Source organism: Poecilia reticulata, chromosome 20 (assembly GCF_904066995.2).
Source record: "Poecilia reticulata chromosome 20, P_reticulata-male-v2, whole genome shotgun sequence".
NCBI lineage: Eukaryota > Metazoa > Chordata > Actinopteri > Cyprinodontiformes > Poeciliidae > Poecilia > Poecilia reticulata.
This window is the reverse complement of record NC_088849.1, coordinates 10,922,238-10,945,492: the sequence shown is the minus strand read 5'-3', so window position 1 is coordinate 10,945,492 and position 23,255 is coordinate 10,922,238. Positions and strand designations below refer to the sequence as shown.

The 23,255-nt window shown below is 36.8% G+C and overlaps 1 protein-coding gene across 7 annotated transcripts in view; it reads right to left on the bottom strand.

Moving 5' to 3' along the window:
* The window catches only part of ctnnd2a (catenin (cadherin-associated protein), delta 2a), a 229,647-nt gene that overhangs the window by 179,378 nt on the left and 27,014 nt on the right, over nucleotides 1-23,255 (bottom strand). For 6 of the 7 annotated variants that reach the window (XM_081601621.1, XM_081601622.1, XM_081601618.1 and 3 more), the window contains exon 2: nucleotides 15,198-15,328. In XM_081601621.1, coding sequence (XP_081457747.1) covers nucleotides 15,198-15,326 — 129 coding nt within the window. In that variant the 5' untranslated portion in view covers nucleotides 15,327-15,328. Of the gene's footprint in view, nucleotides 1-15,197; nucleotides 15,329-19,728; nucleotides 19,796-23,255 lie in introns of those variants that run through there. The other variant, XM_081601624.1, reaches the window with a different exon arrangement.

Genomic DNA, 23,255 nt, shown 5'->3' with positions numbered 1-23,255 from the left:
TCCGTTTATGGTGGGGATGGTGTGCTGCTGACCTCCACCCGGGTCATGGTGGGCAGAGAATTTCGAAGACCTCCTGAATCCCACCAGCAAGTCTTCTGTTGTCGAAGCCTAAGCTGGGAGCTTTGGGCGGGGCTCTTTGATCTCTGGTACTGAGGTCACCAAGGTGATTACAAAAACGTTTTTAAAAAAATTACTTCTGTAGCACTGTGATTTTCATCCTGCCCATGAAACACAAAGAACTGAGTCATATTTTCTAGTCTAAAGTCTCGGTGAGCTCTGTTCACTAGATTCCCCCACATCTCACTTCTACTGGATTCAGATTTTTTGTTTTGTTATTTACACATCAAATCTGCCACATGTCTGCATGCACTTGCTTCTCACACCCATATGACGATTACAAATTAGTGTCGTGATCAAGGGTGTAAAGTCTACATGCATAAAGATGGAGAACTTAAATATTTGCCATACTGTCACCATCTTGTATTTGTCTTTTGACTCATAAAAGACAGAGTTTTGGTGACAAATAGTACTGAAATAATTATTAGCAGAATTAAATAAGAATACTGGGTCAAACAGCCGGCCATACCGAGGTACATCAAGGTTAGTAGATCTTCAACAGATCATAGAGAGCATCTCCAGGGGCAGAATAAGATTAGATAGACTAAGCATCGTGTTGCTACTGCATTTGAGTAGCGCTTACATACATTTAGTAGCAGTAATATGAAGTCTGTATGACTGAGTTGTCATTCACGCAATAGCCGAAGATCACATTGTTTGTTACAACACATAAAAATGTGGAAGGCCTATACTAATACACTTCTAATAATTAGAAAAAATACTTCCCACAAAAATACAGAACGGTTTTGAAAGCAGTCTAAGATTAGTGGATATTCTTTAAAATCATTTCAAATTCCTGATATGGTTTAGAATTTTTTTTTTCCATTAGGCATAAAGCCTAAAATTTGAGAGGCTTACTTTTTTTTTTTTTTTTTTACCATAATTGTGAATATGTACATGTGGGTACATGTGAGCAAAGAATGGCTTTGTAAGCCTGTCAAGCACTGAAAAAGATGTGCAATGTTCTGTCAGTAATTATTGGGGGCGGGCTGATGGGTCACTGTGATTTCTTTGATGCACAACATAGCATTACTTCTGTCTTTGTGTCATGCTGAGGAGAGATAATCAATTTGATAAATGAGCCAAGGCAGAGGAGCAAACATCAGGACAGTAGAATAATAATTCTGTCCATATCCACATATGTAACATTCATTGTCAAACAGATTTGACAGAGAAGGGAGAAAATGGACAGATTAAAACAGTTTTTAAAAACAGCTGAGGGATGAAGGATAAACTAGAAAGAAATCAGCTTGAGATGCAGTTTGTCCCAAAGAGTTGCTACCTGACACCCGTCCTAGTCAGCACTTTTTGCAGAGATGGACTGCTGAGTACTTCCATCCTTGTATAAAATGTGAAAGGGAGGGACAAAAGAGAAGTAATCCTACTGTGAACAGGGAAAGATGTTGGCAGAGGAATAATACCTCAGAATTGAGACAGGCCAATATGAGCACAAAAAAATACTGTATATTTCTCCAGACAAACAAAATACATGTATGTATAAATAAAAAGAAATTACTTTTCTTGCAAATAGTATAATGTAGTTATGACAAAAAAAAGCAAAGTTAAAAATGCAATCCATGATTCAACAGCCTTTGGATTATTTACTTTCTTTTTCCTGCTAATGTCGGTAACACACCACAAAAAGTTCAAAAGCAATATTTCATTATTATACATAACACCGTGCTAGAACAACCCATACAAGAGTAAAATAAAAACGTGGTAGTACACCCATTCACTGCAACAGGTAAAATGTTACTGAAAACACAATCTATGTAAGCTGAAGTGCCCAAATTAAGTGAAGGGTTTTTTGTTGTATTTTTGTCAACCACTTAATTTTATTAAGTGTGTGATGGAGCTCTATTATGACTTGGCTAAATATGAAATGCCAATGGTATAGTTCAACTTCAAGGGGTGTTTCTTTACATTCATTTTCTGATGAAAAAAAAATGGAGAACCTGTGTAATGTATTTACTGTATGGTGAATTTGACAACTGAGGCAGGAATAACGTGTGTGGGCCCACGATGAACTGTGACCATTTATGCTGGAACCGAAAGATAAGTTTTGTTTGGGGTGTGCGTGTGTGCGTGTGTGTGTGTGTGTGCGTGCGAGCGTGCGAGCGTGCAAGCGTGCGCTTCCATGTCAGTGCAAATTTCAGTGTTTAGACTACGTCCAAGCTTGTGATGGCCCCTTTCTCTCAGTGTTATTTGAAAAAAGCCAATTCTTAAGAAACAATAAATGCAGTCTAACATTTATGAATCAATAAAAATTGTCTTTCACACACATTGAAGCAAATAGAATACGTTTTCCTTCAGGTTGAGGGTTGACCGCAATGGTACACTGGGTTATTGCTTTGAAAACCCAGGCAGATGATATATGGACAAGGTTAAGATAGCTAGACTGAGGTCTTTGAAAGGTTTATTGAAATGTCACTGTGAGTTGAGCACATTTTAGCCTGAAGAAGAATATACGATTATTCAGCTTTATTGAGTCTACATCCAATTTATATCATTTTTGTGTAAATGTCAAGACCTGGATAATGGTAGATTTTCACAAAATTTATAATAATGACTTGAACCATAAAATGACAGAGATTATTTTAGAGGAAAAGGTAACATTAAAGTTAACTCGATTCAATGATGTCCGTCTGTTCTGTTCAGAGATGAAAGCTTAACTTCTGGATGTAAATGCACACACCATACCTGGAAGAAGTATGGTTCTTCTGTACATCATAAAAAGTAAGAATGAAAAAATGTACTGCATTTTTTAAAATAAAAACCCATTAATGGATGTATGGATTTCAAAGCAAATCATTAGTCCAAACAGAGAACCAAGGACATTCTTACATGGTTTCAGAGAGAGATGTAAAACTGCATGAATTGCCTAGTCAATCACTTGACTTAGATCTAAAATTGAGACTCAAATTACAGCAAGGGGGTGAATAACCACTACTGAGTTCTCACAGTTAAGGGGCCCTCGCTGGAGTCGGATGACTGTCAGTCGTACCATGTGTTAACCAGAATCCTTGTACAATGCTTGAGACCAGAGCTAGACACCCAAACAGTCTGGAGTGCTTATTAAGAGAATGACAAGGTCAAAGGTATGAGGCAAACATAGTCGGAGGAAGAACAGGGTGACAACGAGGAAGAAAAATAAAGAACCAGAAGTAGTGTTGTGGCAGGAAAAGTTAGGGAAAAGTAATGAGTTGAGATCTGACCACATATGAGGAAGTGAAAAATAGTGTTGACATTGACCTCAAGTGTTACAGGGCAGTCCCAACAGACCCACAGGAAAAAAATAAATAAAACAGCTCTCAGTTTATTTTAGGATCAAGAATATATCTATCAATTTGGTCCCTCCAGCAACATTTAAACACTTCTGTTTGCACAAGAACGGCAGTGCGTACATGAGAGCAGTGAATGTGTTAAAGGATAATAACTCGATGCTATTTAAATCTGCTCTGTCTAGCTATCTCACATCTATTGCTATGCCTGGAGTAATCTACAGGCTGCGTTCTAAATATTTAATGCTAGGTTGACAGACCCAGAGAGAATCTAGAGCTCCAGAAGAGCCAGAGCAGAGCAGTGTGGGGTAAATGCTTCACCTTTCAGGGGCAGATTACAGATGCACAGAGACAATGATTGAGGGCTGCAAAGGGTGAGGGTATAAATCTGTCTTGACAGGAAGGTTGTTTTAGCCTTTCCACCCCATACTGCAGCAGAGGTGAAGGGGCAAAGTTGGGAAAAAGTCATGGCACCTAAGGGGGAAAAGTGCAAAGCTACAGAGGGGGGTAAAATGACAGAAAAGCACTGCGGTAGGCAGACAAAGCACAAAAGGGGAAAAAAAGAGAATACAAAACTGAGAATGGCAACAAAGAAAGCCACAAAATTATAACAGAGAGAGATGAAAGGAGAAGGAAGATGATATATATATATATATATATATATATATATATATATATATATATATATATATATGGGAAAAAACACCGAAAAAATAATTGAAAGCCATTGGGAATAATTAGGAATACAAGATGCGTTAATGTCAGTAAACAAAAAGCATACCAAGTTTAATCCAAACCGTGGGGCTAAGTCAGACAAGTAGGACGGAAGAAAAAGTGATGAAGATAAGTTAAATAAAAAATGCAACAAAAGTGACAGATGACTGGCAGGTTTTTGTCTGCCCCCGAAGCAGTGGTACCACGGAGACATAAGACAGACTGAGAACAGCAATGAGAAGAACAGCTGAGTGGGAGGTAGAAATGAGAGACTGATAAGGCACAGAGGTTAAAGAAGACACTGGTAGGACAAGAATACAAATAATTGTGGTTAGAGGCCAAGGAGTGAATGGGAGATCGAAAGCAAGATAATGAGAAAGGACATTGATAGGAGAAAAGGTACAAAGAAATTGGCAAAGAAAATCAATCAAAAAAGAAAAGCAGAAAAACAATAAAATATGAAAATAAAAACGTTAAATAATCAGAGGACCGATAAAAATAAAGGAGAGAGTGCAGAGAGACAGACAGAACAGTACATTTTTAGAACATCTCTTGTGACAGTTATATTTAGGCCAGACTGGGTAGAGCTGCTACCATGGGCATAACCCACTGACAATATGACATTTCGACTCCAAATTGGTAGAAAAGAAAAGGGAAAAAAAATATAGCAAATGATGTTTCATCCTCTTCTGTCTCTAAATTATTCAAGTCCTTGGTTAAGAGAATTTCTGGATGATGACACGACTTGTAAAGAAAAGCTGATCGTTCACAGAAAAGACAGAGGGGACTTAAAGGCCACCTTTCATAACATTCATCTCACTGCACATCTACCTCTTCTTGCTATCAATGAAGTTTATGAAAGGACAAGTATAAACATGTATTGCTAAATACTGTCTCATGCAACAAGAACTCGATGTGAAAAGGGAAAATAGCACCAATCACGGATGTATAAACCCCTGAATGGCATGCACTATTCTGGAAATATTCAGTAAGAGACGGATATTCAGAAATCTAGGTAGGTACAGAAGACTGGGTAAGAGGAGTAACTGATCCATTTCAAATAGGAACAAGAGTGATAGAAGCTGAGTTCTACTGCACCAGACAAGATATACTTGCTGGTGTTAATTTGTGAAGTGTGTGGCTTCATTTGGATAAACAAGTTATTGTAGGCAGTGTATACAAGCACCTGCTACATTCAAGTGTATTCAGCAGCAGTCCTGGTGAATAGCTGCACTCAGAGAAATGTTTTATTATTTTCTTTACGGTGATGAGCAAGAGTTGCCATGGGTTCTGACTAGTTTCTGGTTGACCTGTCTTCGACCTCAGGCCTCAGGAGCCCAGTGTCCTGCAACTTCTAGATGCGTCTCTGCTTCAACAAGCCTGAGTAAAATAAGGAGGTCATTCACAGGACTCTGGAGAACTTGACTACATATTGGGGAGGCATTTCAGCCATCTGACTTAGGTGTGCTGGAGTAGGGACACATCTAAAAGTTGCAGGACACTTGATCCTCTCGAAGCCTTTCGGTCACAAACGTCTACACCTCCCATGTGCTCCATATATTGCTTGATTCACTGTGGTTGTCAGACTTGGTCAAAGGAATGTTTTTCTTTGTTCCATCACTTGACAGAAAGCTCACTATTCATTTTAATGTAACCCGAGAGACCAGAAACCTAATAAGTGCTCATAGAGCATAGAGGTATGGAAAATACAAAGATGGTGGTCCTCCGGGCATTCAAATTGATACATTCACTCTTGGAGTAATTCTGGTTAATTTATCTAAAATTGTAAAGAGGAACAGTTTCATCATCCTCTTACAAAGATATATAAAATTTTACCATTCAAATGTATCGTCCTGCCTTTAATCCATGGGCAATGATTGTACTTTAAGTATAAAGTAATAAAACTTTTTTTTTAGGAGTTTTGGCACTAATGGCCTTCATTTAACAGTAGAATGACAGTTCAGTGGTTTAGGAGAGAGGGTAGAGGACACAGGGCAAAGGTCAACGTCCACGACTCGAACTCACTGCCACGCCCAATAACAGACATTGTTTAAAATAATCTGGAGAAACAAAACATGCTACTTTGTTTCAAAAAACAGCAACACACACAAAACATATTGTGAATAGTTCAGATGGCTGCTAAGTGCATGCGCATGTGTGCGTGTGTGCGTGTGTGTGTGTCCCTGTCAGTGTTTGATTAATTTACAAGACCAAAAACTAATTTATTCCTCACACACATAATGCAATGAGAGAAGCAACAAAATGGATGGATGATAAGTGCAACAGTACAGGACCAGATGAATAAAGGAAGGACTGAAAGAATGGGAGAAGAGAAAGAGACTGAGTGACTTGCCTTATTTTCAAGTTGAATTCAGTGGCAATTCCTCATTAACCAGTGTCTTAACAGTGTATATGTCAACCCTAGCAGCCAGAGAACCGCAGAGGAGTGTGATCATAATTTATCTATTTAGAATGTGGAAGGGAGAAGACTAGAGTGCCTGCAAGGCTATTAGCTGAGCTATCCTGCTGGGTTGTGCAATGTTGTGTGGTGACATATTATACTCAGTGTGACTGTGGAGGTAACTGAACAGAAATTCCAAGAACAGCATATGGAGATCTAATGTTGCATAAAGTATGCGCAAAGCCATATATCATTTGCCTCAGAAAAAAAATGCTATTCTACATGTCAAGAATGTCAGCACAATAATTCTTTATGAAAAGCTATTATAAATAGTGCAAGAGACAAAACTGATGAAAACCCATGTTTATATCAAATATGATATCATGGTACACACTGCATCTAATGCGAGTGATAAAATATAAAATTGTTGGCAAGAAATATTCCAGGTGTCCCATAATTTCCCTCATGAATGTTCAAAATGATAGTGCAAGAAGCATAAAACAAAATAAATAAGGGCTGATGACATGAGATTAACTATTAATGCACATGTTGTACATTTTAACTGAATTTGGCTGAATACAGAATTATTCTTGTTTTCAATTAGGCTTTTATTTTGAGCCATATTAACATATATTAGTTGCAACATGAGTATCAAAGAATAGCATCATTCTTTTTTTTCTGAATTTATAAGTCAAACAGTACTAAGTATACAGAAGTAAACGCTTAATTCAGCTTTACAAGATGTCTGAAAATTTACATTACTAAAATTTGAATATTTATTTCATTATTTCTTTCTTTATATAGCCATTTTTAAAAGACAAACAAAAGTTTATTTTGAAAACTTGCATGTAACAAGCAGCACTTAAAAGTAAAAATAGAACTTGAGTAGGAAAGCTCAGAAAACAAAAGCGACGTCACAAAAACAAACAGCTGCCCAGCAGTTGAAGTTTTATTCACAAAGACGTTTAATTTGGGCTTAAGAAGGCATGTAAATGACAAGGTCAAAGATTTCTACCCAACAACCAACATATTAACCTCATAAACAATATGTCAATCATGATAACATGAAGTTTGAATCTTTATGAACGAAGGAACCAAAATACCATAGTATTGATTAATTAAGATTTCTCTCATGGTAATAAATTAAACAACTGGCTTTCTAGTCTACCAGGAGTTTCTTGTGCCTTGTTACAACTCCAACTCAACAACCGTTTCTAATGTCCTATCTTTACTGTAAAATATATATATATATTTTTTTTTTTTATTGTACTCCTCTGGGCATTTCTACAAAAACATCTTTTCTCTTTGCGACTTGCTCCCATCCATTTTTTTTCTTAACTCAGAACTATTTATTTCTTCCATCAAGTCTCTAAGATAAGTCTTGTTATCTCTTTACAAGACGAATAGTCGCAAAGGATACCGCCTACAAGTTGGTAGCTATGACGATCGTGACGGAAAAGTCGGGTTGCCGGCTGGGGTGAGGTTGACTAAATGAGAAAGTGCAGAGCCGCTGGGAGACACACACACCAACACATGCAATAACTGTGCCAAAGAGCAAAACAGCCTTTGGGCAAATAATTTTTCCCCAGCCACATTACTTCACAGCCACAATGAAAGCAACTTAATACCATCCTTTTTGTGCCCCGGTCTCCCACAAATGCTTTTTCAATGAATAAGGCAATCCTGGTGCTGTGACATACCTCCTACTCAAAGCTGCACAAAATCATTAGAAATCACCTTGGAAGCTTTTAGCATCATCTAAAAGCCATAAGTCACCATCAAGGATGTGTCTCAACTGTTAAAATCGCACCTGGCATTTGAGTGAATCATTAAAGACTACCGACACAGAGTAAAAAAAAACGTATGTCACACACAATCCTGCTTTGCAATAAACGCTTAACTGACTAGGCAACTGCTGAAAAACAGGACATCTGACATCGGTTTAGATTTAGGTATAACTTTTTTTTCCTCTTAAAAAAAAGGTGTGTGTTTTCCTATGTCCCTGCTGAATATATCTTCTCTTAGAACTGAACCGATTTCTTGTGTAGCAAACCATCAACACTTCCATTAGATTTTAGCCAAGTTTATCCAGATGGTTTAGATCCTTTTACATCCATTCAGAGCAAACCAAGCAAACACAAGGGCATACAGAGTTATACTGAATGCACATACTGCACACATACTGAACTTGTGCAATCAATTAGTCTCGCATATACAGAAACTGCACGTCTGCACACCAGCTAAAATGGTTCAGTCCCTCACTTGCAATGTTAGCTTGATAAATACTGTAGGACACAAAGGACAAAACATTATCAAAAGGACTAAACATAGTTTCAAACTAAAACCATAAGCTGGAAGTTCAAAGAGAACAAAACATATGGTTTAACAAGCCAAATGCAAGCTTTACATGGTATTGTTGTGACAGGCCTACAATTTCTAATGGTGAAGGTTTGATTCTCTAACATATTTCAGGTCTAATTCAATAATTCAACAAATACTCATATTTTGAACATACTCTGTAGTTGGAGTCATTTTTCCTCTTTCAATTTGACCTTAAAACGGATCATTTATAACACCAAAGACATTTGAGTTGCGTGTTAAAACACAGTAATGTCAAAGAAATGTTAATTAATTTTAGAGAAAGTAATTATTTTTTATGTGACCTTTATTCATATAGGTTGTTTCACTGAAATTACAAATTCTCTTTTAAAATCTCTGTTTAAGTTATAAACTTGTGTCATTTCATACATTTCATTTTAAAACAATGTCTTGAAAAAGAGTTAACATATTGACTTAATAATCAGCATCAGTAGTATTCAAGTTCTGCGAGGGCAATTTTTAAGTTTTTACCAAGACTGTAAAGTCCAGTGGAGTGCACTTTAGATATTAGACTGCATTTTAAAGGGCAGAAAACGTTACCACTCAGCTGTGAGAAAACATCGCTTCTTTCAAGCACACTAATTGCTTCCATCTGCTGTACTTGAAAGCTCAAGGATATGAATACTTACATTTTATAAAGTCCAATTTGAGAATCAATAATAACATAAAGAACAAGTGCTTTTTTATTTCTAAATGAACTTCACAAGTTAAAAAAAGAAGATTCAAAAGAAACCTCCTTTTACTGTATAATTTGATTTAGGCTACAAGTTGTTTACTAAAAAAAAAAAAACCTTACCAAATCATATTTTGCTTTCTGAAAACATACCTTTCATAAAATGTGAAACCAATGACATTGTTTAAGAACGCAAACATACGAGTACTGGTTATATACAGTACTGACAATACTAATAATCTCCAATAGAATATTGACTACCACAAAAAATTTAAACTATGAAAATAGAAATCATGAGACTTCCAGAATACAACCATTGAAAAAAAGAAAAAAGAAAAAACTTTCTATCCAATTCTGCCTTTGTTACTTATTTTTCATTTTATACATGGACATTTCCCATGGCTTTCTACTGGTATACTTAATACCAAAACACAAAAAAGTGAACTATAAAAACATCCAAAAACTTGAACGCAAAATATAATATGAAGAATGAAAAGCATGCCTTTCTGAATAGCTTACCTTTGGAAAAATTACCTGACATTTTCAAACAGAAAAATACCATCAATCTAACTAGGAAGCCAATTATTGTATCTCAGTATTAAATTAAGGCCAAATATGAAAACAAAACTTTGTCATGTACAAGGTTACATTGCAAGACCATGTTCCAGACGTAAAGCAGGACCTTCCAGAAAACCGATAGATTTGAGAGCCTAACAGCACCAGCTAAATTGGTTATACTGGAGCTCTCCTCAGGCAACTTATGATATGATGCAAGACGGTGCAAAGCGTCTAGAAAAACTCAAAAGGCTTTACTTGGTGCAGTAATAGAGCTCTTAAATAATCTTAATAATAAGAAAAAGAAAAAAAAAGAAGGGGAGAAAACCTTCTAATGTTCTTCAGAAAATGTGGAGCACATCTTTTAGTGATTAAGTGACAAAGTTTTATAGATATTCGATTTCAAAACATTAAAAATACAGCATGCTCTTTAATCAATATGTATTAGACAATGCACATGCAATAAGTGCATCACCTTAATACAGGAAACCAACACCATCACCAAATATTACTTTGTCAATCAGGATGAACGTGGTCAGCACAACGCTTAGGTATTTGTCACTGTAGCATTCACATCAGAGACTCTTCTGTTGGACTACATGACTCAGCTTTTTCTCCCAATTTGCATTAATGAGCAGTGATCCTGTCTCCAGTTTATCACTGTTCCTTCCTTTTTATGGATGCTGGCCCTGCAGACAGGGAAGACGTCTGGCAATCACAAACTGGCCCCTGTCAAAATTCCTCTATTCCTGGGTTTCAAGCTTCTAATGCATCTATTTTGAGAACAAAATGCCAATTTTCTGCCAAACAATTCTGACTTGAGGTCAAAAGCTGTGGTGAAGAGATAACCAGTATGACTCATTTCATTGGTGGTCATAATGCAAGAGTTTAAAAAAAATCTGAATACTTGGTTCCAGATTTCCGCTGGTGTCTGACACTGCAGAGCTAGCAAAAATCGTTTGGTTCGTGAAATAGATCATAAGGAGTATATTATGCTTTCTCTATTTCCAGCAGATCACATCAGTGTCCTTCGTATTTAGAGTTGTATAAAACATCGGATTGCAATCGTCGTCACAATCACTGCGTGCAGTATCACAATTTCAAATGACTGCGATGGTGATGCTACACTCCAGCGCCATGTATTCACACTGCAAACTGATTGTAAATCTGGCCAGTTGGATGGACTCGAACTGAGGCACTAAATGTCAGAGAAACTGGTAAGGACATGGTGTAATGGCAATAAAAAAAAAGGAATCAGAAAATGTGGGCATCAAAATATCCATTTTAAAATCAAATTTACACAAAATATCTGACTTTTTAAAATAATCCCATACCATTTCAATCATTCCAAGAACTTGTGGGATCTGGCTGATGTCCTTTACATCAATAGCTACCCATGTCAAGGTGTGCTATTGAAGGAATTATATTCAAAATCGTTCATGTGAATGTCAAGGCAATAATGGGGATGTTCTATTTCAGCACAGCATTGCTTCGTGACGAGAATAAGTATTTGCCATCTTAATGTTCTATTCTCAAATGTTCAATGTGTGTCATGTTTTGCCAGATCAAATTATGTCATATATTAGTTAACTTGGTGGAAGTAATTGCAGGAAAACAACCCATTTGTTTGCACGGAACAACCCTAAAAACCAGCTGCCAAAGAAGTATATCCATCGCACGAAAGGATGAAAAATCCAAATCAAGGTTATCCATCTAAAGCAAAGATCTGCTATTACAAGACGGCACATCACAACATTTTATCCACGCTGGTTGAAGATAATCAACAATTAAATCTCATTTGAGAAAAAAAAAAGATATCTGCAAGGCTAGGCAAAACAGTTTGAAGGATTATGTGATACAGTTATGAAATAATCAGATATTGTCAGCTATGCCAGTTAAGCACATTGTAAAGCGAAGCAAACCCTACTTTACCAAAGTCCCTAACTGAGATAAAGTAGCCTTCAATTTGCCCCACAACAGCATATATTTATATTTACACTCGGCATGCTGCAGGCTTGTTGTGAAATTCTTAGAAGCTACAAATTCCATTTCTATGGGCAAACACAGCCTTCTTTGTTCTTTGATTGAGGGGTGTCAGGGGTTCAATTAATATTTTAAGTTTACCTGCAGCAGAATACAAAGAAATGTTGCTGTCAGCAGGGCCTCCACAACTGCATGTGTATCTTAGTCTTTACAGGGATTTGACTTCCACTTTGTGTACCTGCACCAAAAATATTGATGAATACTAGTGGTGAACATTTTGTCAAAATGTTGTTTAGTTTTTAATTCATTTTTTATAGCATCTAGAAACACCAATAAGGACTGAACTAAAGTAAAACAGAAAGGAGACTGATGTAATTATAGAAAGAGACAAAGGAACACAGAATAATCAAACCACAAAAACAACCCAGGACATGACCTATATATTTTTATATCCTAAAAGATGTGACTTAAAGGTAATTAAGAACAGAAATTATTCATTCCCAACTGCGGAAAAAAAAATACCGGTTTTTCCGCAGTTTTTCAGTTTTTTTTCTGAAAAACTTTGATTTACCGATTGATGTTTTTTTTATTTTTTTATTTTATTTCTTGTCCACTGTTTGCAACAAAAATTTAAATTGATGTAAACACAAAGATATGCACAAATTGCGGATATCCATGAATTCAAAGTCATGCATGTATTGCTCGGATGTGTGCACACGAAAAGCGACACCACAGAGAGAGGTGCCGGTCAGGCATGATGATGTGCCATGGTGGGAGTAAGACTGCTGGGTTACTGGAGCAATACAAAAAGGACTGCGCTCCTGGGCAGTCAGTGTTAAGAGATTCTGTGAGCTCTATAGAAAAAAAAAATCCTTTATCACTCATTTACATCATCCTTCTGCAACAGCAGCAAGTACTTGCACATATGCACATATATGCCTACATAGATCTACACAACACAGACACCACTAAGATGAAGATGATGAAGCCAGATGGAAAGGTTTGCGGAAAATTAGATACATCACAAACGGCATATGATTTTATTCAGGATTAGCATACATTTTGTTTTGGTTTTCGTCATTTTGGAGCAACTGCTAGTGTTTATTTCAGAGATTGGTGGTTTATTTTCTCAATCACACATAGCATAGCTTTGACATAAACCTCTCTTTTACTATAATAGTGCAAAAAACTTATATATACATTATATATATATATATATATATATATATATATATATATATATATATATATATATATATATATATATATATATATATATATATATATATATATATATATGAAACAACCTCATCAGCTAGCTGGGTAAAATACAACATCACCATATAATCTCACTGTGTGCTTTTGTACGTTCTTGTACAAAAGCACACAACACAGATAAAAATCAAGACACAGCTAAAATGTAAGTTTGTGAAAATCTTGTTTTGGCATAAATTGCCAAGTAATGGTAAAAAAAAAGGAAAGAAAAAAAATGTTATTTTTGCAGTAATGTATAAAATGGGCTGTGCTTTCTTTTTTACTTATTTATTATATGACTGGGTTAGATTTAAAAGCAGTACAGTTAAACCTGAATGAGCAAATATCTGGTATCTCTGGTTACAGAATGACAAATGAGCAACAAAGAGCACCCTCCATTTCAACAGTGCTAGGGAAAACCATCAAATGATCAGAGCAACACCATTTAATATGATTATGTTGCACAGAATAACACAAGTGTATGTAAAGTGGAACAGTATTTTTCTGAGTAAATCTAGTTATGTAAACTTTGTCGGGGGTATGGATGATTTTGGGCTGAGCAGGAGTTTTGGCCACTCCACAAGGTATCAACATGGAATAAGACAAAGACTTTACAGACAAGTGGTGCTGCAGTGCAGCAGCACTCTAGTAAAGATACGCCACATGAACATATACAAGCAGCCATGACACAGCAGTTAGCATTGCAAACACATTCACATCGTCTGTCTGATGCTAAAAAAAAACGATTTTTTTTAATCAGAAGATAATTTTATGTGATACACGGTTGAATCTATAGCTGGCTAAATCTCAAGTCTTTTTCTTTTCTACGAAGCAGCATTTTGTTCTGAACCATTATCTGAACGCCATTTTCACCGCCATGCATGAAATCCTAATCTGCTTAACGTGGGTATTTATTTGGTCAAAAAGAACAAGCATTACGGTTTCAGTCAATGACATTTTGCAATGGTAGTTTCCCAAAAATGTCTGTTTTCTGAAGACTAAGGATGTTTTCTGGAATAAATCAGTTAACCTACCGGTGCACTTTGAGGTTGTAACTGTAAAGACAGGTTGAATAAAAGCAAACATTGTTCCCCGAGTGACCTGTAACATAAAGTAGGTAGATTCTTCACTTTGTAACCTTCATGCCAAGTTAAGATAGATTCCTTTCAGGTAAGGTCTTACAATTCCAGGACTAAATCAAATTATATCTCTCCTCTGAAAATTATCATCTGTCTCATTAAAATCTGTATCAAAATGCTGCCTTCTTCCATCCTACTGACCCAACATGTCACATCAGAGTAACAGCAGCAGAAAACTGGAGCTAGCAAAATATAATTCAGTGTTTATCTGCATTTTAATGCAGTTAAACACAGCATGACATGAATCCTAAAAGCTACCTCTACTATTCCTGCAACAAGCCTGTTTTTTTTGTTTTTTTGGGGGGGGGCCCAGGGGGGTTTCCAACAGTACAGTCACCTTCCAACACCTGCTGCAAAGCAACTGCCTTGATTTAAATAGCCCTTTGAATTATGTCTATACTAAATACAGCTCTCACCCCGTAATCTCCATCATTTCCTTCAATTACATTTCCAGTCCCTTGGCACCAATCAATCCCTGGTTTCCTGCACACCGCCTGTTTCTCCGAATAACATTGACAGCCTTTAGCCCTGTCTCCTAGCAAGCTGTTCACAAGCTGTGAGGTGAGAGAAGATGACCAAGGGCAAGAAATAGAAAAATGGAGGGGAAAAAAATTCCCCAATCCATGAATAATTAAACATTAACAAGACCTGGAACTACTTCAGCACACATATATTTGATATATACTTGAATGGGTTATTACCTGCTCTTTGACAGACGCGAGGATGGATGAGGTGGTCTCCGACTCGGGTCTGTCGCCGTTGGAGGCAGGCATCACAGGGGCGACCATCGCCCCCTTCTCCTGTTCTGCTGGTTGGTCTGGCACCGGCATTGCTGATAACAAAAGGCAAGCACAAAACCAAATATGTTTACAATAGGTTAAAACCTAACATTTATTTTACATCACAACTCCAGGAACTCTAAAACACAACTCTTTAAAAAAAAGAAAAAAAAAAAAAACGACCAAGCTATAAATAATGAGTTCTTAAAAGAAACTAACACATTAATTAATCTGCAATGCAAACAGCTAGACTTGTCACTTTCAATATGTTGCTTTACAAACAGAGGTCCTGGTAGACTTGTTAAAATGTGATGCCCCACTTATCACAGTTTTATGTACTGTATCTGGGCAAGTGATACTCGTCAGAAAATTGATTTCAAGACACGATTCTCTCTAGAGATTGGTATCTAGGGGGGAAAAAGAAACGCACATTGCATGCGGGTCTTCATCAAGGCTGAGGTAGTGAAGCATCACTTCCCCAACCATGACAAAGTACAATCAGACTGTAGCAGAAGAAGCTGTACAATTATTAGAAATGGGCATAATGGACTTGCAATCCAATGGATGTGCAACTGAGTGGGATCACTTTTTCCAGAAATTTACATAAACACACACACTTTAAATACACATGTAAGCACTATGCATACATACACATTACACCGAGTGTTGGACAATATGGTTTGTCTGCAAATCAAATACCCAGCCACTGTATTAGCCAGCAACCTAACTGAAAAAACAGGCAGCTAGCAAGTCGGGATGATGTTTGTAAATAAAACATGCTGGTGAGAGGCCCTGCAGATAGTAATTTTCACTCTCGCTGACAAACACCACTTCTATGTCTGGCATCTACCCTCCTAAGTGATGATGAGTCACCAGAGCTTGGCTCCTGAACAACCAGAAACCCCAACAAAGAGCAGATTAGATGTGCTGGCTGGCGCTCACGTTTTTTGCTTTTTTTTTTCCTCAATGAAATAGACCAATATGGAAGTCACTGAGCAGCTGACTGATTTTTACCACCTTTGTGAACTCCTACATTTGTTTTCAAAAGCAAGGCAGAAAACAGAATGACCTTATTGAAATAATTCCTATCTAATCCTAAATAGTTGGGGCTGAATGTAATTGTATTATTCTTTAGTTGGATATATCACAATGCAGTGTTTACACCCTGGTGGGCTCTACTAGGCACTGTGCCAGGCTAAGCATAGTTTGTTTATTTATTTTAAATAAGGATTTTTTTTTTTTTTTTACAACAGTAACAGTGGTAGCAAAGACAGATTAAGCTAGGTTTATATTCTACAGTGTAGTTCAGGAGTGGGCAAACTTGGTCCTCGAGGGCCGGTGTCCTGACACTCTTAGACGTCTCCCTGGTCCAACACACTTGAACCCAATAGCTGAATCGCCTCCTAAGTGCAGTCAGGTTCTCCAGAGTCCTGCTAAAAACCTTATTATTTGACTCAGGTGTGTTGCAGTAGAGATACATCTAAAAGTTGCAGGACACCGGCCCTCGAGGCCTGGAGTTGCTCATCTCTGGTGTAGTTGATGCACTAAACTGCTCAGATAAGATTTAAACAACTTTGAAAACTTCATTGTATTGGCAGTTATTGACATAGAAGAACTATAACTAGTGATGGGTAAATGAGGCGACATGAGGCGTTTCGACTCATAGCAACACTGTATTGATACTGTGTCTATACTGTGTCACTCAATACTGACTCCTGCTGGACATTAAAAATTCCTACAAGCAACGTTGTGATTTGATGACCAAGTCTGTACAATAAGATTTAAGTCCTTGTATTTTATTGAATATTATATGTCATATCTTCAGTTATATTTAAAATATGTTTTATATACAGTCAATAAAGAATGTGAACATGTACCATAAAGTGAAAATGTAAGTGAATGTGTTTGGAATGAGGATCCATGGACTGTTTTTTTTCCCACACATTTTTATTTAAAAAAAAAGTTTTTACAACTTTTTGAAATTAAGCCTGTTACGCTTTTTTGACAAAACTTCTGCTGTAGAAACAAATTAAGTAAACACTACATTTACAGCGAACCCTTGTTTTTCTTAGGGATCGCGTTCCGAAAATAACCCGTGATAAGCGAAATCCGTTAAGTAGTTACCTTTATTTTTTACAGTTATTACACAGCATAAATACATACTCTACATTGAAACCAAAGAACAAAACCTGTTTTCAGGTCAGCGGATGTGCGTCAATCGGGCATTAATGTGATCAGCAGTCATGTCATTAAAGCGCCTCCTCCAAGCTGCCCCGCCAGATTCACGGCTGTATCTACGGCAGAGCGATGGATCTCATCAAACGAGCCTCCGGTCGAGTTCTGCGCTGCCTCTGGCCACAGTTTTTTTTTCCCAGCAGACATTGAAAGTTTCAGTTTCCATCTCCTGAGTGGCCAGTCTGTATTAAACACCGTAACGTTATTGGCACTCAGGTAGCGCGGAGACTGCTCTCACCAATCATATGGTCAATTAGGACGAAGAACAATGTGGGGAAAAAACTGCACACAAAAAATCTGCGAAGCAGCGATACCGTGAAAAGTGAACCGCGTTGCAGCGAGGGTTCACTGTAGGCTATATGAAATAATTTATGAAATGCAACTGAGTAATTTCTACAATGGCTGCATATCTGAGTTTGTCTAGGTGAATCTGGGACTTCATTCTCATGCCTGGCCTCATAATGCCTCAGCATTGAAAAGGTAGATTTATTTAAATAAGACAGTTTAGTTAAACATATGCGACACTTTACTTTCATATTATGTTCTGCAGGTTAACTAAAAGTCAGTTTCAGCTGAATTTGGGTTCATATAGATTAAGTAGAAACTGACAAGAACCGGATGAAACGACAAAAATGAAAACAAATTTATTTTCCAATATAAGATCAAAATGGTCCCACACTGCAGAAACATTTCATTTGAAGCTGCTCCATAGATGACAATGTAAAAAAAAAAAAGAATTTGTTTGGCAAATGCTTTTCACAGATTCGCTTCCTTATAAACACAGTTTGGCATCCAGTGGCATTTCGAAACAGTTCCTGTATTGGTCACGTGACTTGCTGAAACCAATACGCGCACCGACACGGGTGTTGTTCTATGGGCTTCATGCATGCGCCGGCGCGTCGGTGTTGCTGGACCCATCACTAACTATAACATTAGCTCCTTAGATCAAACTCGAGCACATGCTACATCATGAATAATTACAGTGTTCAGTAGGCTATATTAGCAAGCAATTACAAGCCTTTTTTGTCCTTGAGAAATGCTGCCTTGTAAGACAGGATTACCTGAATGACTAAGACACAAAAAACCTCAACGCTGCAGTAATTGCACTTTGGAGACTTTGCATGCATCAAAACATCTATTGCCCGTGGAAGCCAGTAATTCAATATATAAAGCACACACACAAACTCTGGGTGATTAGCATCCAGCAGGTGCTGTGCTCGGAAAATTGCATAGTTGGCTCAGTGTTCATTGGCGGCTGCAGGGGCCCGGTGCCAACAAATTTGCCATCATAAGTTATAATACTCAGACACTCCCAATAACCTTCCCGGGCTATTGTTAACGTGCACAGAAAAGCTGTTGTTCAACAGACATTTTCAATCCTGCAGGATACAAAGTCACAAAAACCTTAAATTGGGTTTTTGTACCTCTGAGGGAACTTTCAATAATATCATATTCTTGCTGATTAGAATAAAGTTTGACTTTTCATTGAACTGGTGAGGAATGATTGACACTTTCATTGGTATATATAGTCCAATTGAGAGATGGAAAAACACAGGCGTAGCTTGTTTTAGGCAGTATGTATAAAGATTTAACCTTATCCGAATTAACTGAAAAAAATGGGGGGCGGTGGGGGGAAATAATGGTAAGCAAACTCAGACTCACCAATTCACATACACAGATTTATGTGAAAAGCAGGGAAAGGTGATGAACAAATGATGCAATTTAAAAGATCCTAGTCAGAGCTATTGGTATAAACAATGAACTCCACTCTAAACATTTGATTTAGACATTGATTTGATCTTGTTTATATCAATAGCCAGGGAAAATTTCAGGGAAAATTTCAGGTTTTTCTGTTGCCACTTAGCAACAGGTTGGCTAAACCCTGCACTAAATACCACTTTGTCATGGAATTAAGGTTTTATTCCCACTACGCATATGTGACAAAGTGGTTCAGTTTGTGTTTACCACTTGTCCCTTATTCTTATTTTTGATTTATTTAATCTGTCTATAGTTGGTCATAATGTTTTAACTTAAACGTTGTTGCAACTTCACTCACTATACCGGGTTAGTTTGTGGTAGCTTTATGTTGCAGTTTACATCTATGTATGCGTTTTAGTTGAAGCTACACTTCTGGATAATTGGATGAATAGAAATGTTTATTTTCTATCAAGACACATTTTTGGAAAAATTTTTTTTTTTTTCTTTTTTTTTTTTTTACTCACATTGTTTGTTCCATTATAGTTGCTACTGCCTGAGTAGGTGTATGGGAGGGGCCAGCGCCGCATTTCCTGCTTAAATTGTTCTATGACGTCACTGTATTTTTTTTTCTATTGTTTGTTTTTTCCTTTAAAGTAATCTTTTGAGTTGCCCTGTATTACATGTTTCATTTTGCAGACCATTCAGTTATGTAAATAAATCTGTAAATTAGATTACTAATCTTATTCCTGTTTTTTTCTGTTTAGTTAAATTGTGTCGTTTGGTTTGACCTTTTCTATTATGGTATGGTCTAATGAACTGCACCTGAGTTGCCAATTTGTTAGATGACCAGCATGATTTCAGGTTCTCAGAGCCTAAAATGAATGGTAAACAATAGAATTCATCAGAAGAACGTGGACCAGGCGGCTGACGCTGGTTTTTATTTACCTGTTTTGATCGTTTGACTATACTACCCCACATTATGCATGTATTTTTGGACACTTCAGTACCTGGGAAACATCTCCACAAAAAAAAGGAACATGCAAACTTTCCAAAACAAATATTTTTAACAGTTTCTGTTGCTCCAAAGATTAATGTTGGACTTCACAGCTGCTAGAAAACATATTCACATTTAATAAAACATCAAAATATTTATTTACAAAAATGCCTAGCTGAAAATAGCTTATAAATGATCAAACCTGGGTTTCAAAGATAAACTAAAAGATATTTACAGATGCAAGTAGGGTTGGGTATTCATATTACATTCAGGCATTTGGCTTGCTTTAACCTTTTGAATCTGCACAAAAGAATAAAGAAATATAGACTGATCAAAATGCATTCATGATAATTCAAAGGTGCAAAGAGGTCAGTCATACTCTGAGTTTGGAGACCTGTGTGCCTGACCTGAGCTCAAAGCTGCGTCTTTCCAAAAGAACATTTCTACGCTCACCCAGACCTAAGTATTAATTACATGCACACGCTTTCCTCTTTTCCTCTGAGATTCTGTGGCCTGTAACCTATCATCTGATCTTCTTGTGACACTTTCTTCTGTCTTAACACCTGTTTGTCTGTTTTCACTTTCTCCCCTTCTAAAATACAATTAGTTTATTTGTTAATAAATAAATACCATTAATAAAAATATAGGTTGAATATCATATTGATGAAATATTATAGCTTAACAATAACTGACTATCAATTGCATTAAAGGTGCTTTGATTTTTTTCCCTCCCCTCCTCTAGTATGCATTTTTATTACTTCTTTGTCAAATCTATTCCATCCATGCTTGGTTTTCATTTATTCGGGTTTTGAAAGTAATTAAACGCAATACAAAAACAATATAATTCCTGTAACAGAAGCAATAAAGTCTTTGGATTAGGGAATGTAATAACATTGCATGAATTCTTTGGGAACAAGTGGACCTATTGTTCAAACTGAGGAAACAATAACATTTTATTGTATCTGTTTACTGTGCTTTGGTTAAAATGTCTCTCTTTTTTTGTATTTCTAAAGGGAAAAAATACTAGAGTAAACAAGGTAAATTAAAGAACAATTCAACATGACAATATTTCTTTATAACAGATTTATGACTCTTACTGGGCTTACCTTTTTTTTTTTGTTAGTGCTGTCTTTTAAAGCAAAACATATCTGTCACTTAAACCTAAAGGGAGAGCTGAAGCACCTTCACCAACTGCAAAAGTAGGAAAAAGGCTTACAGCTGATGCAAGGTATAATGTAGGCTAACACCCATTTAGCCTGACTGTATATGAAGACTGCAACACCTGTAATTAATACTAATTAAGGTGGTGCCAGTTGTGCTCAAGGACCAAAATCCAACAGAGTAGTGCTGAATTTAAGGCGGGGAAAAACCCAGAACAGCCTGCTCCAGCAACCAGGAGACTCAGTGTTCGGTGCTTTAAGCAACACACACCAAGATTTCATGCTATTAGACATAACAGTAGCAGGAGGTACAACATAAACTCTGTCTCTCTTGGTCTTCACTGCAGACACTTTAGGCTGATTGCCTGAGGGAAGCTGCTTGAAAGTCTTCAAAAAAAAAAAAAAAAAAGGATTATCCCGACATGGCATGTGAAAGGTCGCCCTCCTCCTGTAACTTATCCGTTCACATTATCTCGCTTCAAAGCTCAATTTCCTCATGTAATGTGGCTAATCTGTTTGCTGGTAAATACAAATCTTAATCAATCAAAAGGCAGAACCTTATCAAGAACAATCCACAAACGCATCCAGTTATCCACTCAACAGTAGCATGATTTAGTCCCGGTGGTTCAAGTTCACACTGCCGTCTAATTTCATCCACAACAAACAATGGTAATGCTCCTAATTCCTCAGGGTGTTTAAAATGTCTGCGTCATCCTCCAATTTCCTGTTTGAGCATAATGTTTAGGGAGATCAAGCATATGGCAAATCATCAGTATCCACAAAAGTGAGACAAATGTTAAGAATGTCGTAATTCCCTAAATTTGAGCATTCAAAATGTGCCACATCTTAAACATAAGTGTAATTATTAAATATTTCATTGCGGCCAGGCAAAGAATTTGTTAAAAAGCTGCTTAGAAGTATCTAAAGAGATTCTTTTTTGTGCAGAAATATTTGCTTGGAAGGGTAAGAGCTATTTAGGTGAGAGAAGGCAAACATTTTCAATGTTCAAGGAAATATCAGTCAGGTTTGTCTCATATACGTTACAAGGATTGACGTTTATCATGTCAGCCTTTCAACATTTGATGCTCTCTAATTAGCAACATAAATGCAAATATCATGGTTCACTACAGTATAATGTCATTTAGATTCTGACTACTTTACACTAATTATTGTGCTTTTTTTTTTTTTTTTTCAAATGACCCCATTTGTCATTCCCGTGCAAAACGCTCCTTGTAAAAGCTTTAGGAAAACAAACGGCAGAACGTCGCTGCGCACACACTTAGTATCACTTTGAAGTGTTTAGAAGGAGGTCTAAAACGAGCTAATATGCTGTGACAAATTTCAAAGACAATTTCTTTTAATAATGGCTGCCTGCAACACAGCTATTTGTTCACATTAGGGATGACACAAAGCTACTCTTTGAAAAATAATACTTTCTCAAGGGGGCTTATTGACCCTGCAAGGATTTGAGGATTAAGGAAAGCTATAAGCAGTAAATTGCACACAAATATAGACTTATGCTATTATTATTTACATTATTAAACTTTAATATTAGGCTGATTTTATATACCACACCTGAGAAGTATATGCTTTTTTTCACTCTCCTATAGGCTATAGAATATATATGCCAGCCTGTAAATTTGACTGGAATTTTAAGCACAACCTGATTGCTATCAGGCCTACTGACATGCTATTAAATAGTGACTCATATATAATGCTTTCTTCAATTTTAAAGGTTAAAAATGATATACGCGTCAAATAGATTTTGGCAGAAATGTTAGATAAAGAGTTTGGAATAAATCGTTGCTCATTACGTGCACCGTCCCGAGATCCTCAGGTGCCTACATTTCATTTATTCCAAACATATGGCTAATAATGTTAATGTCAGCAGAA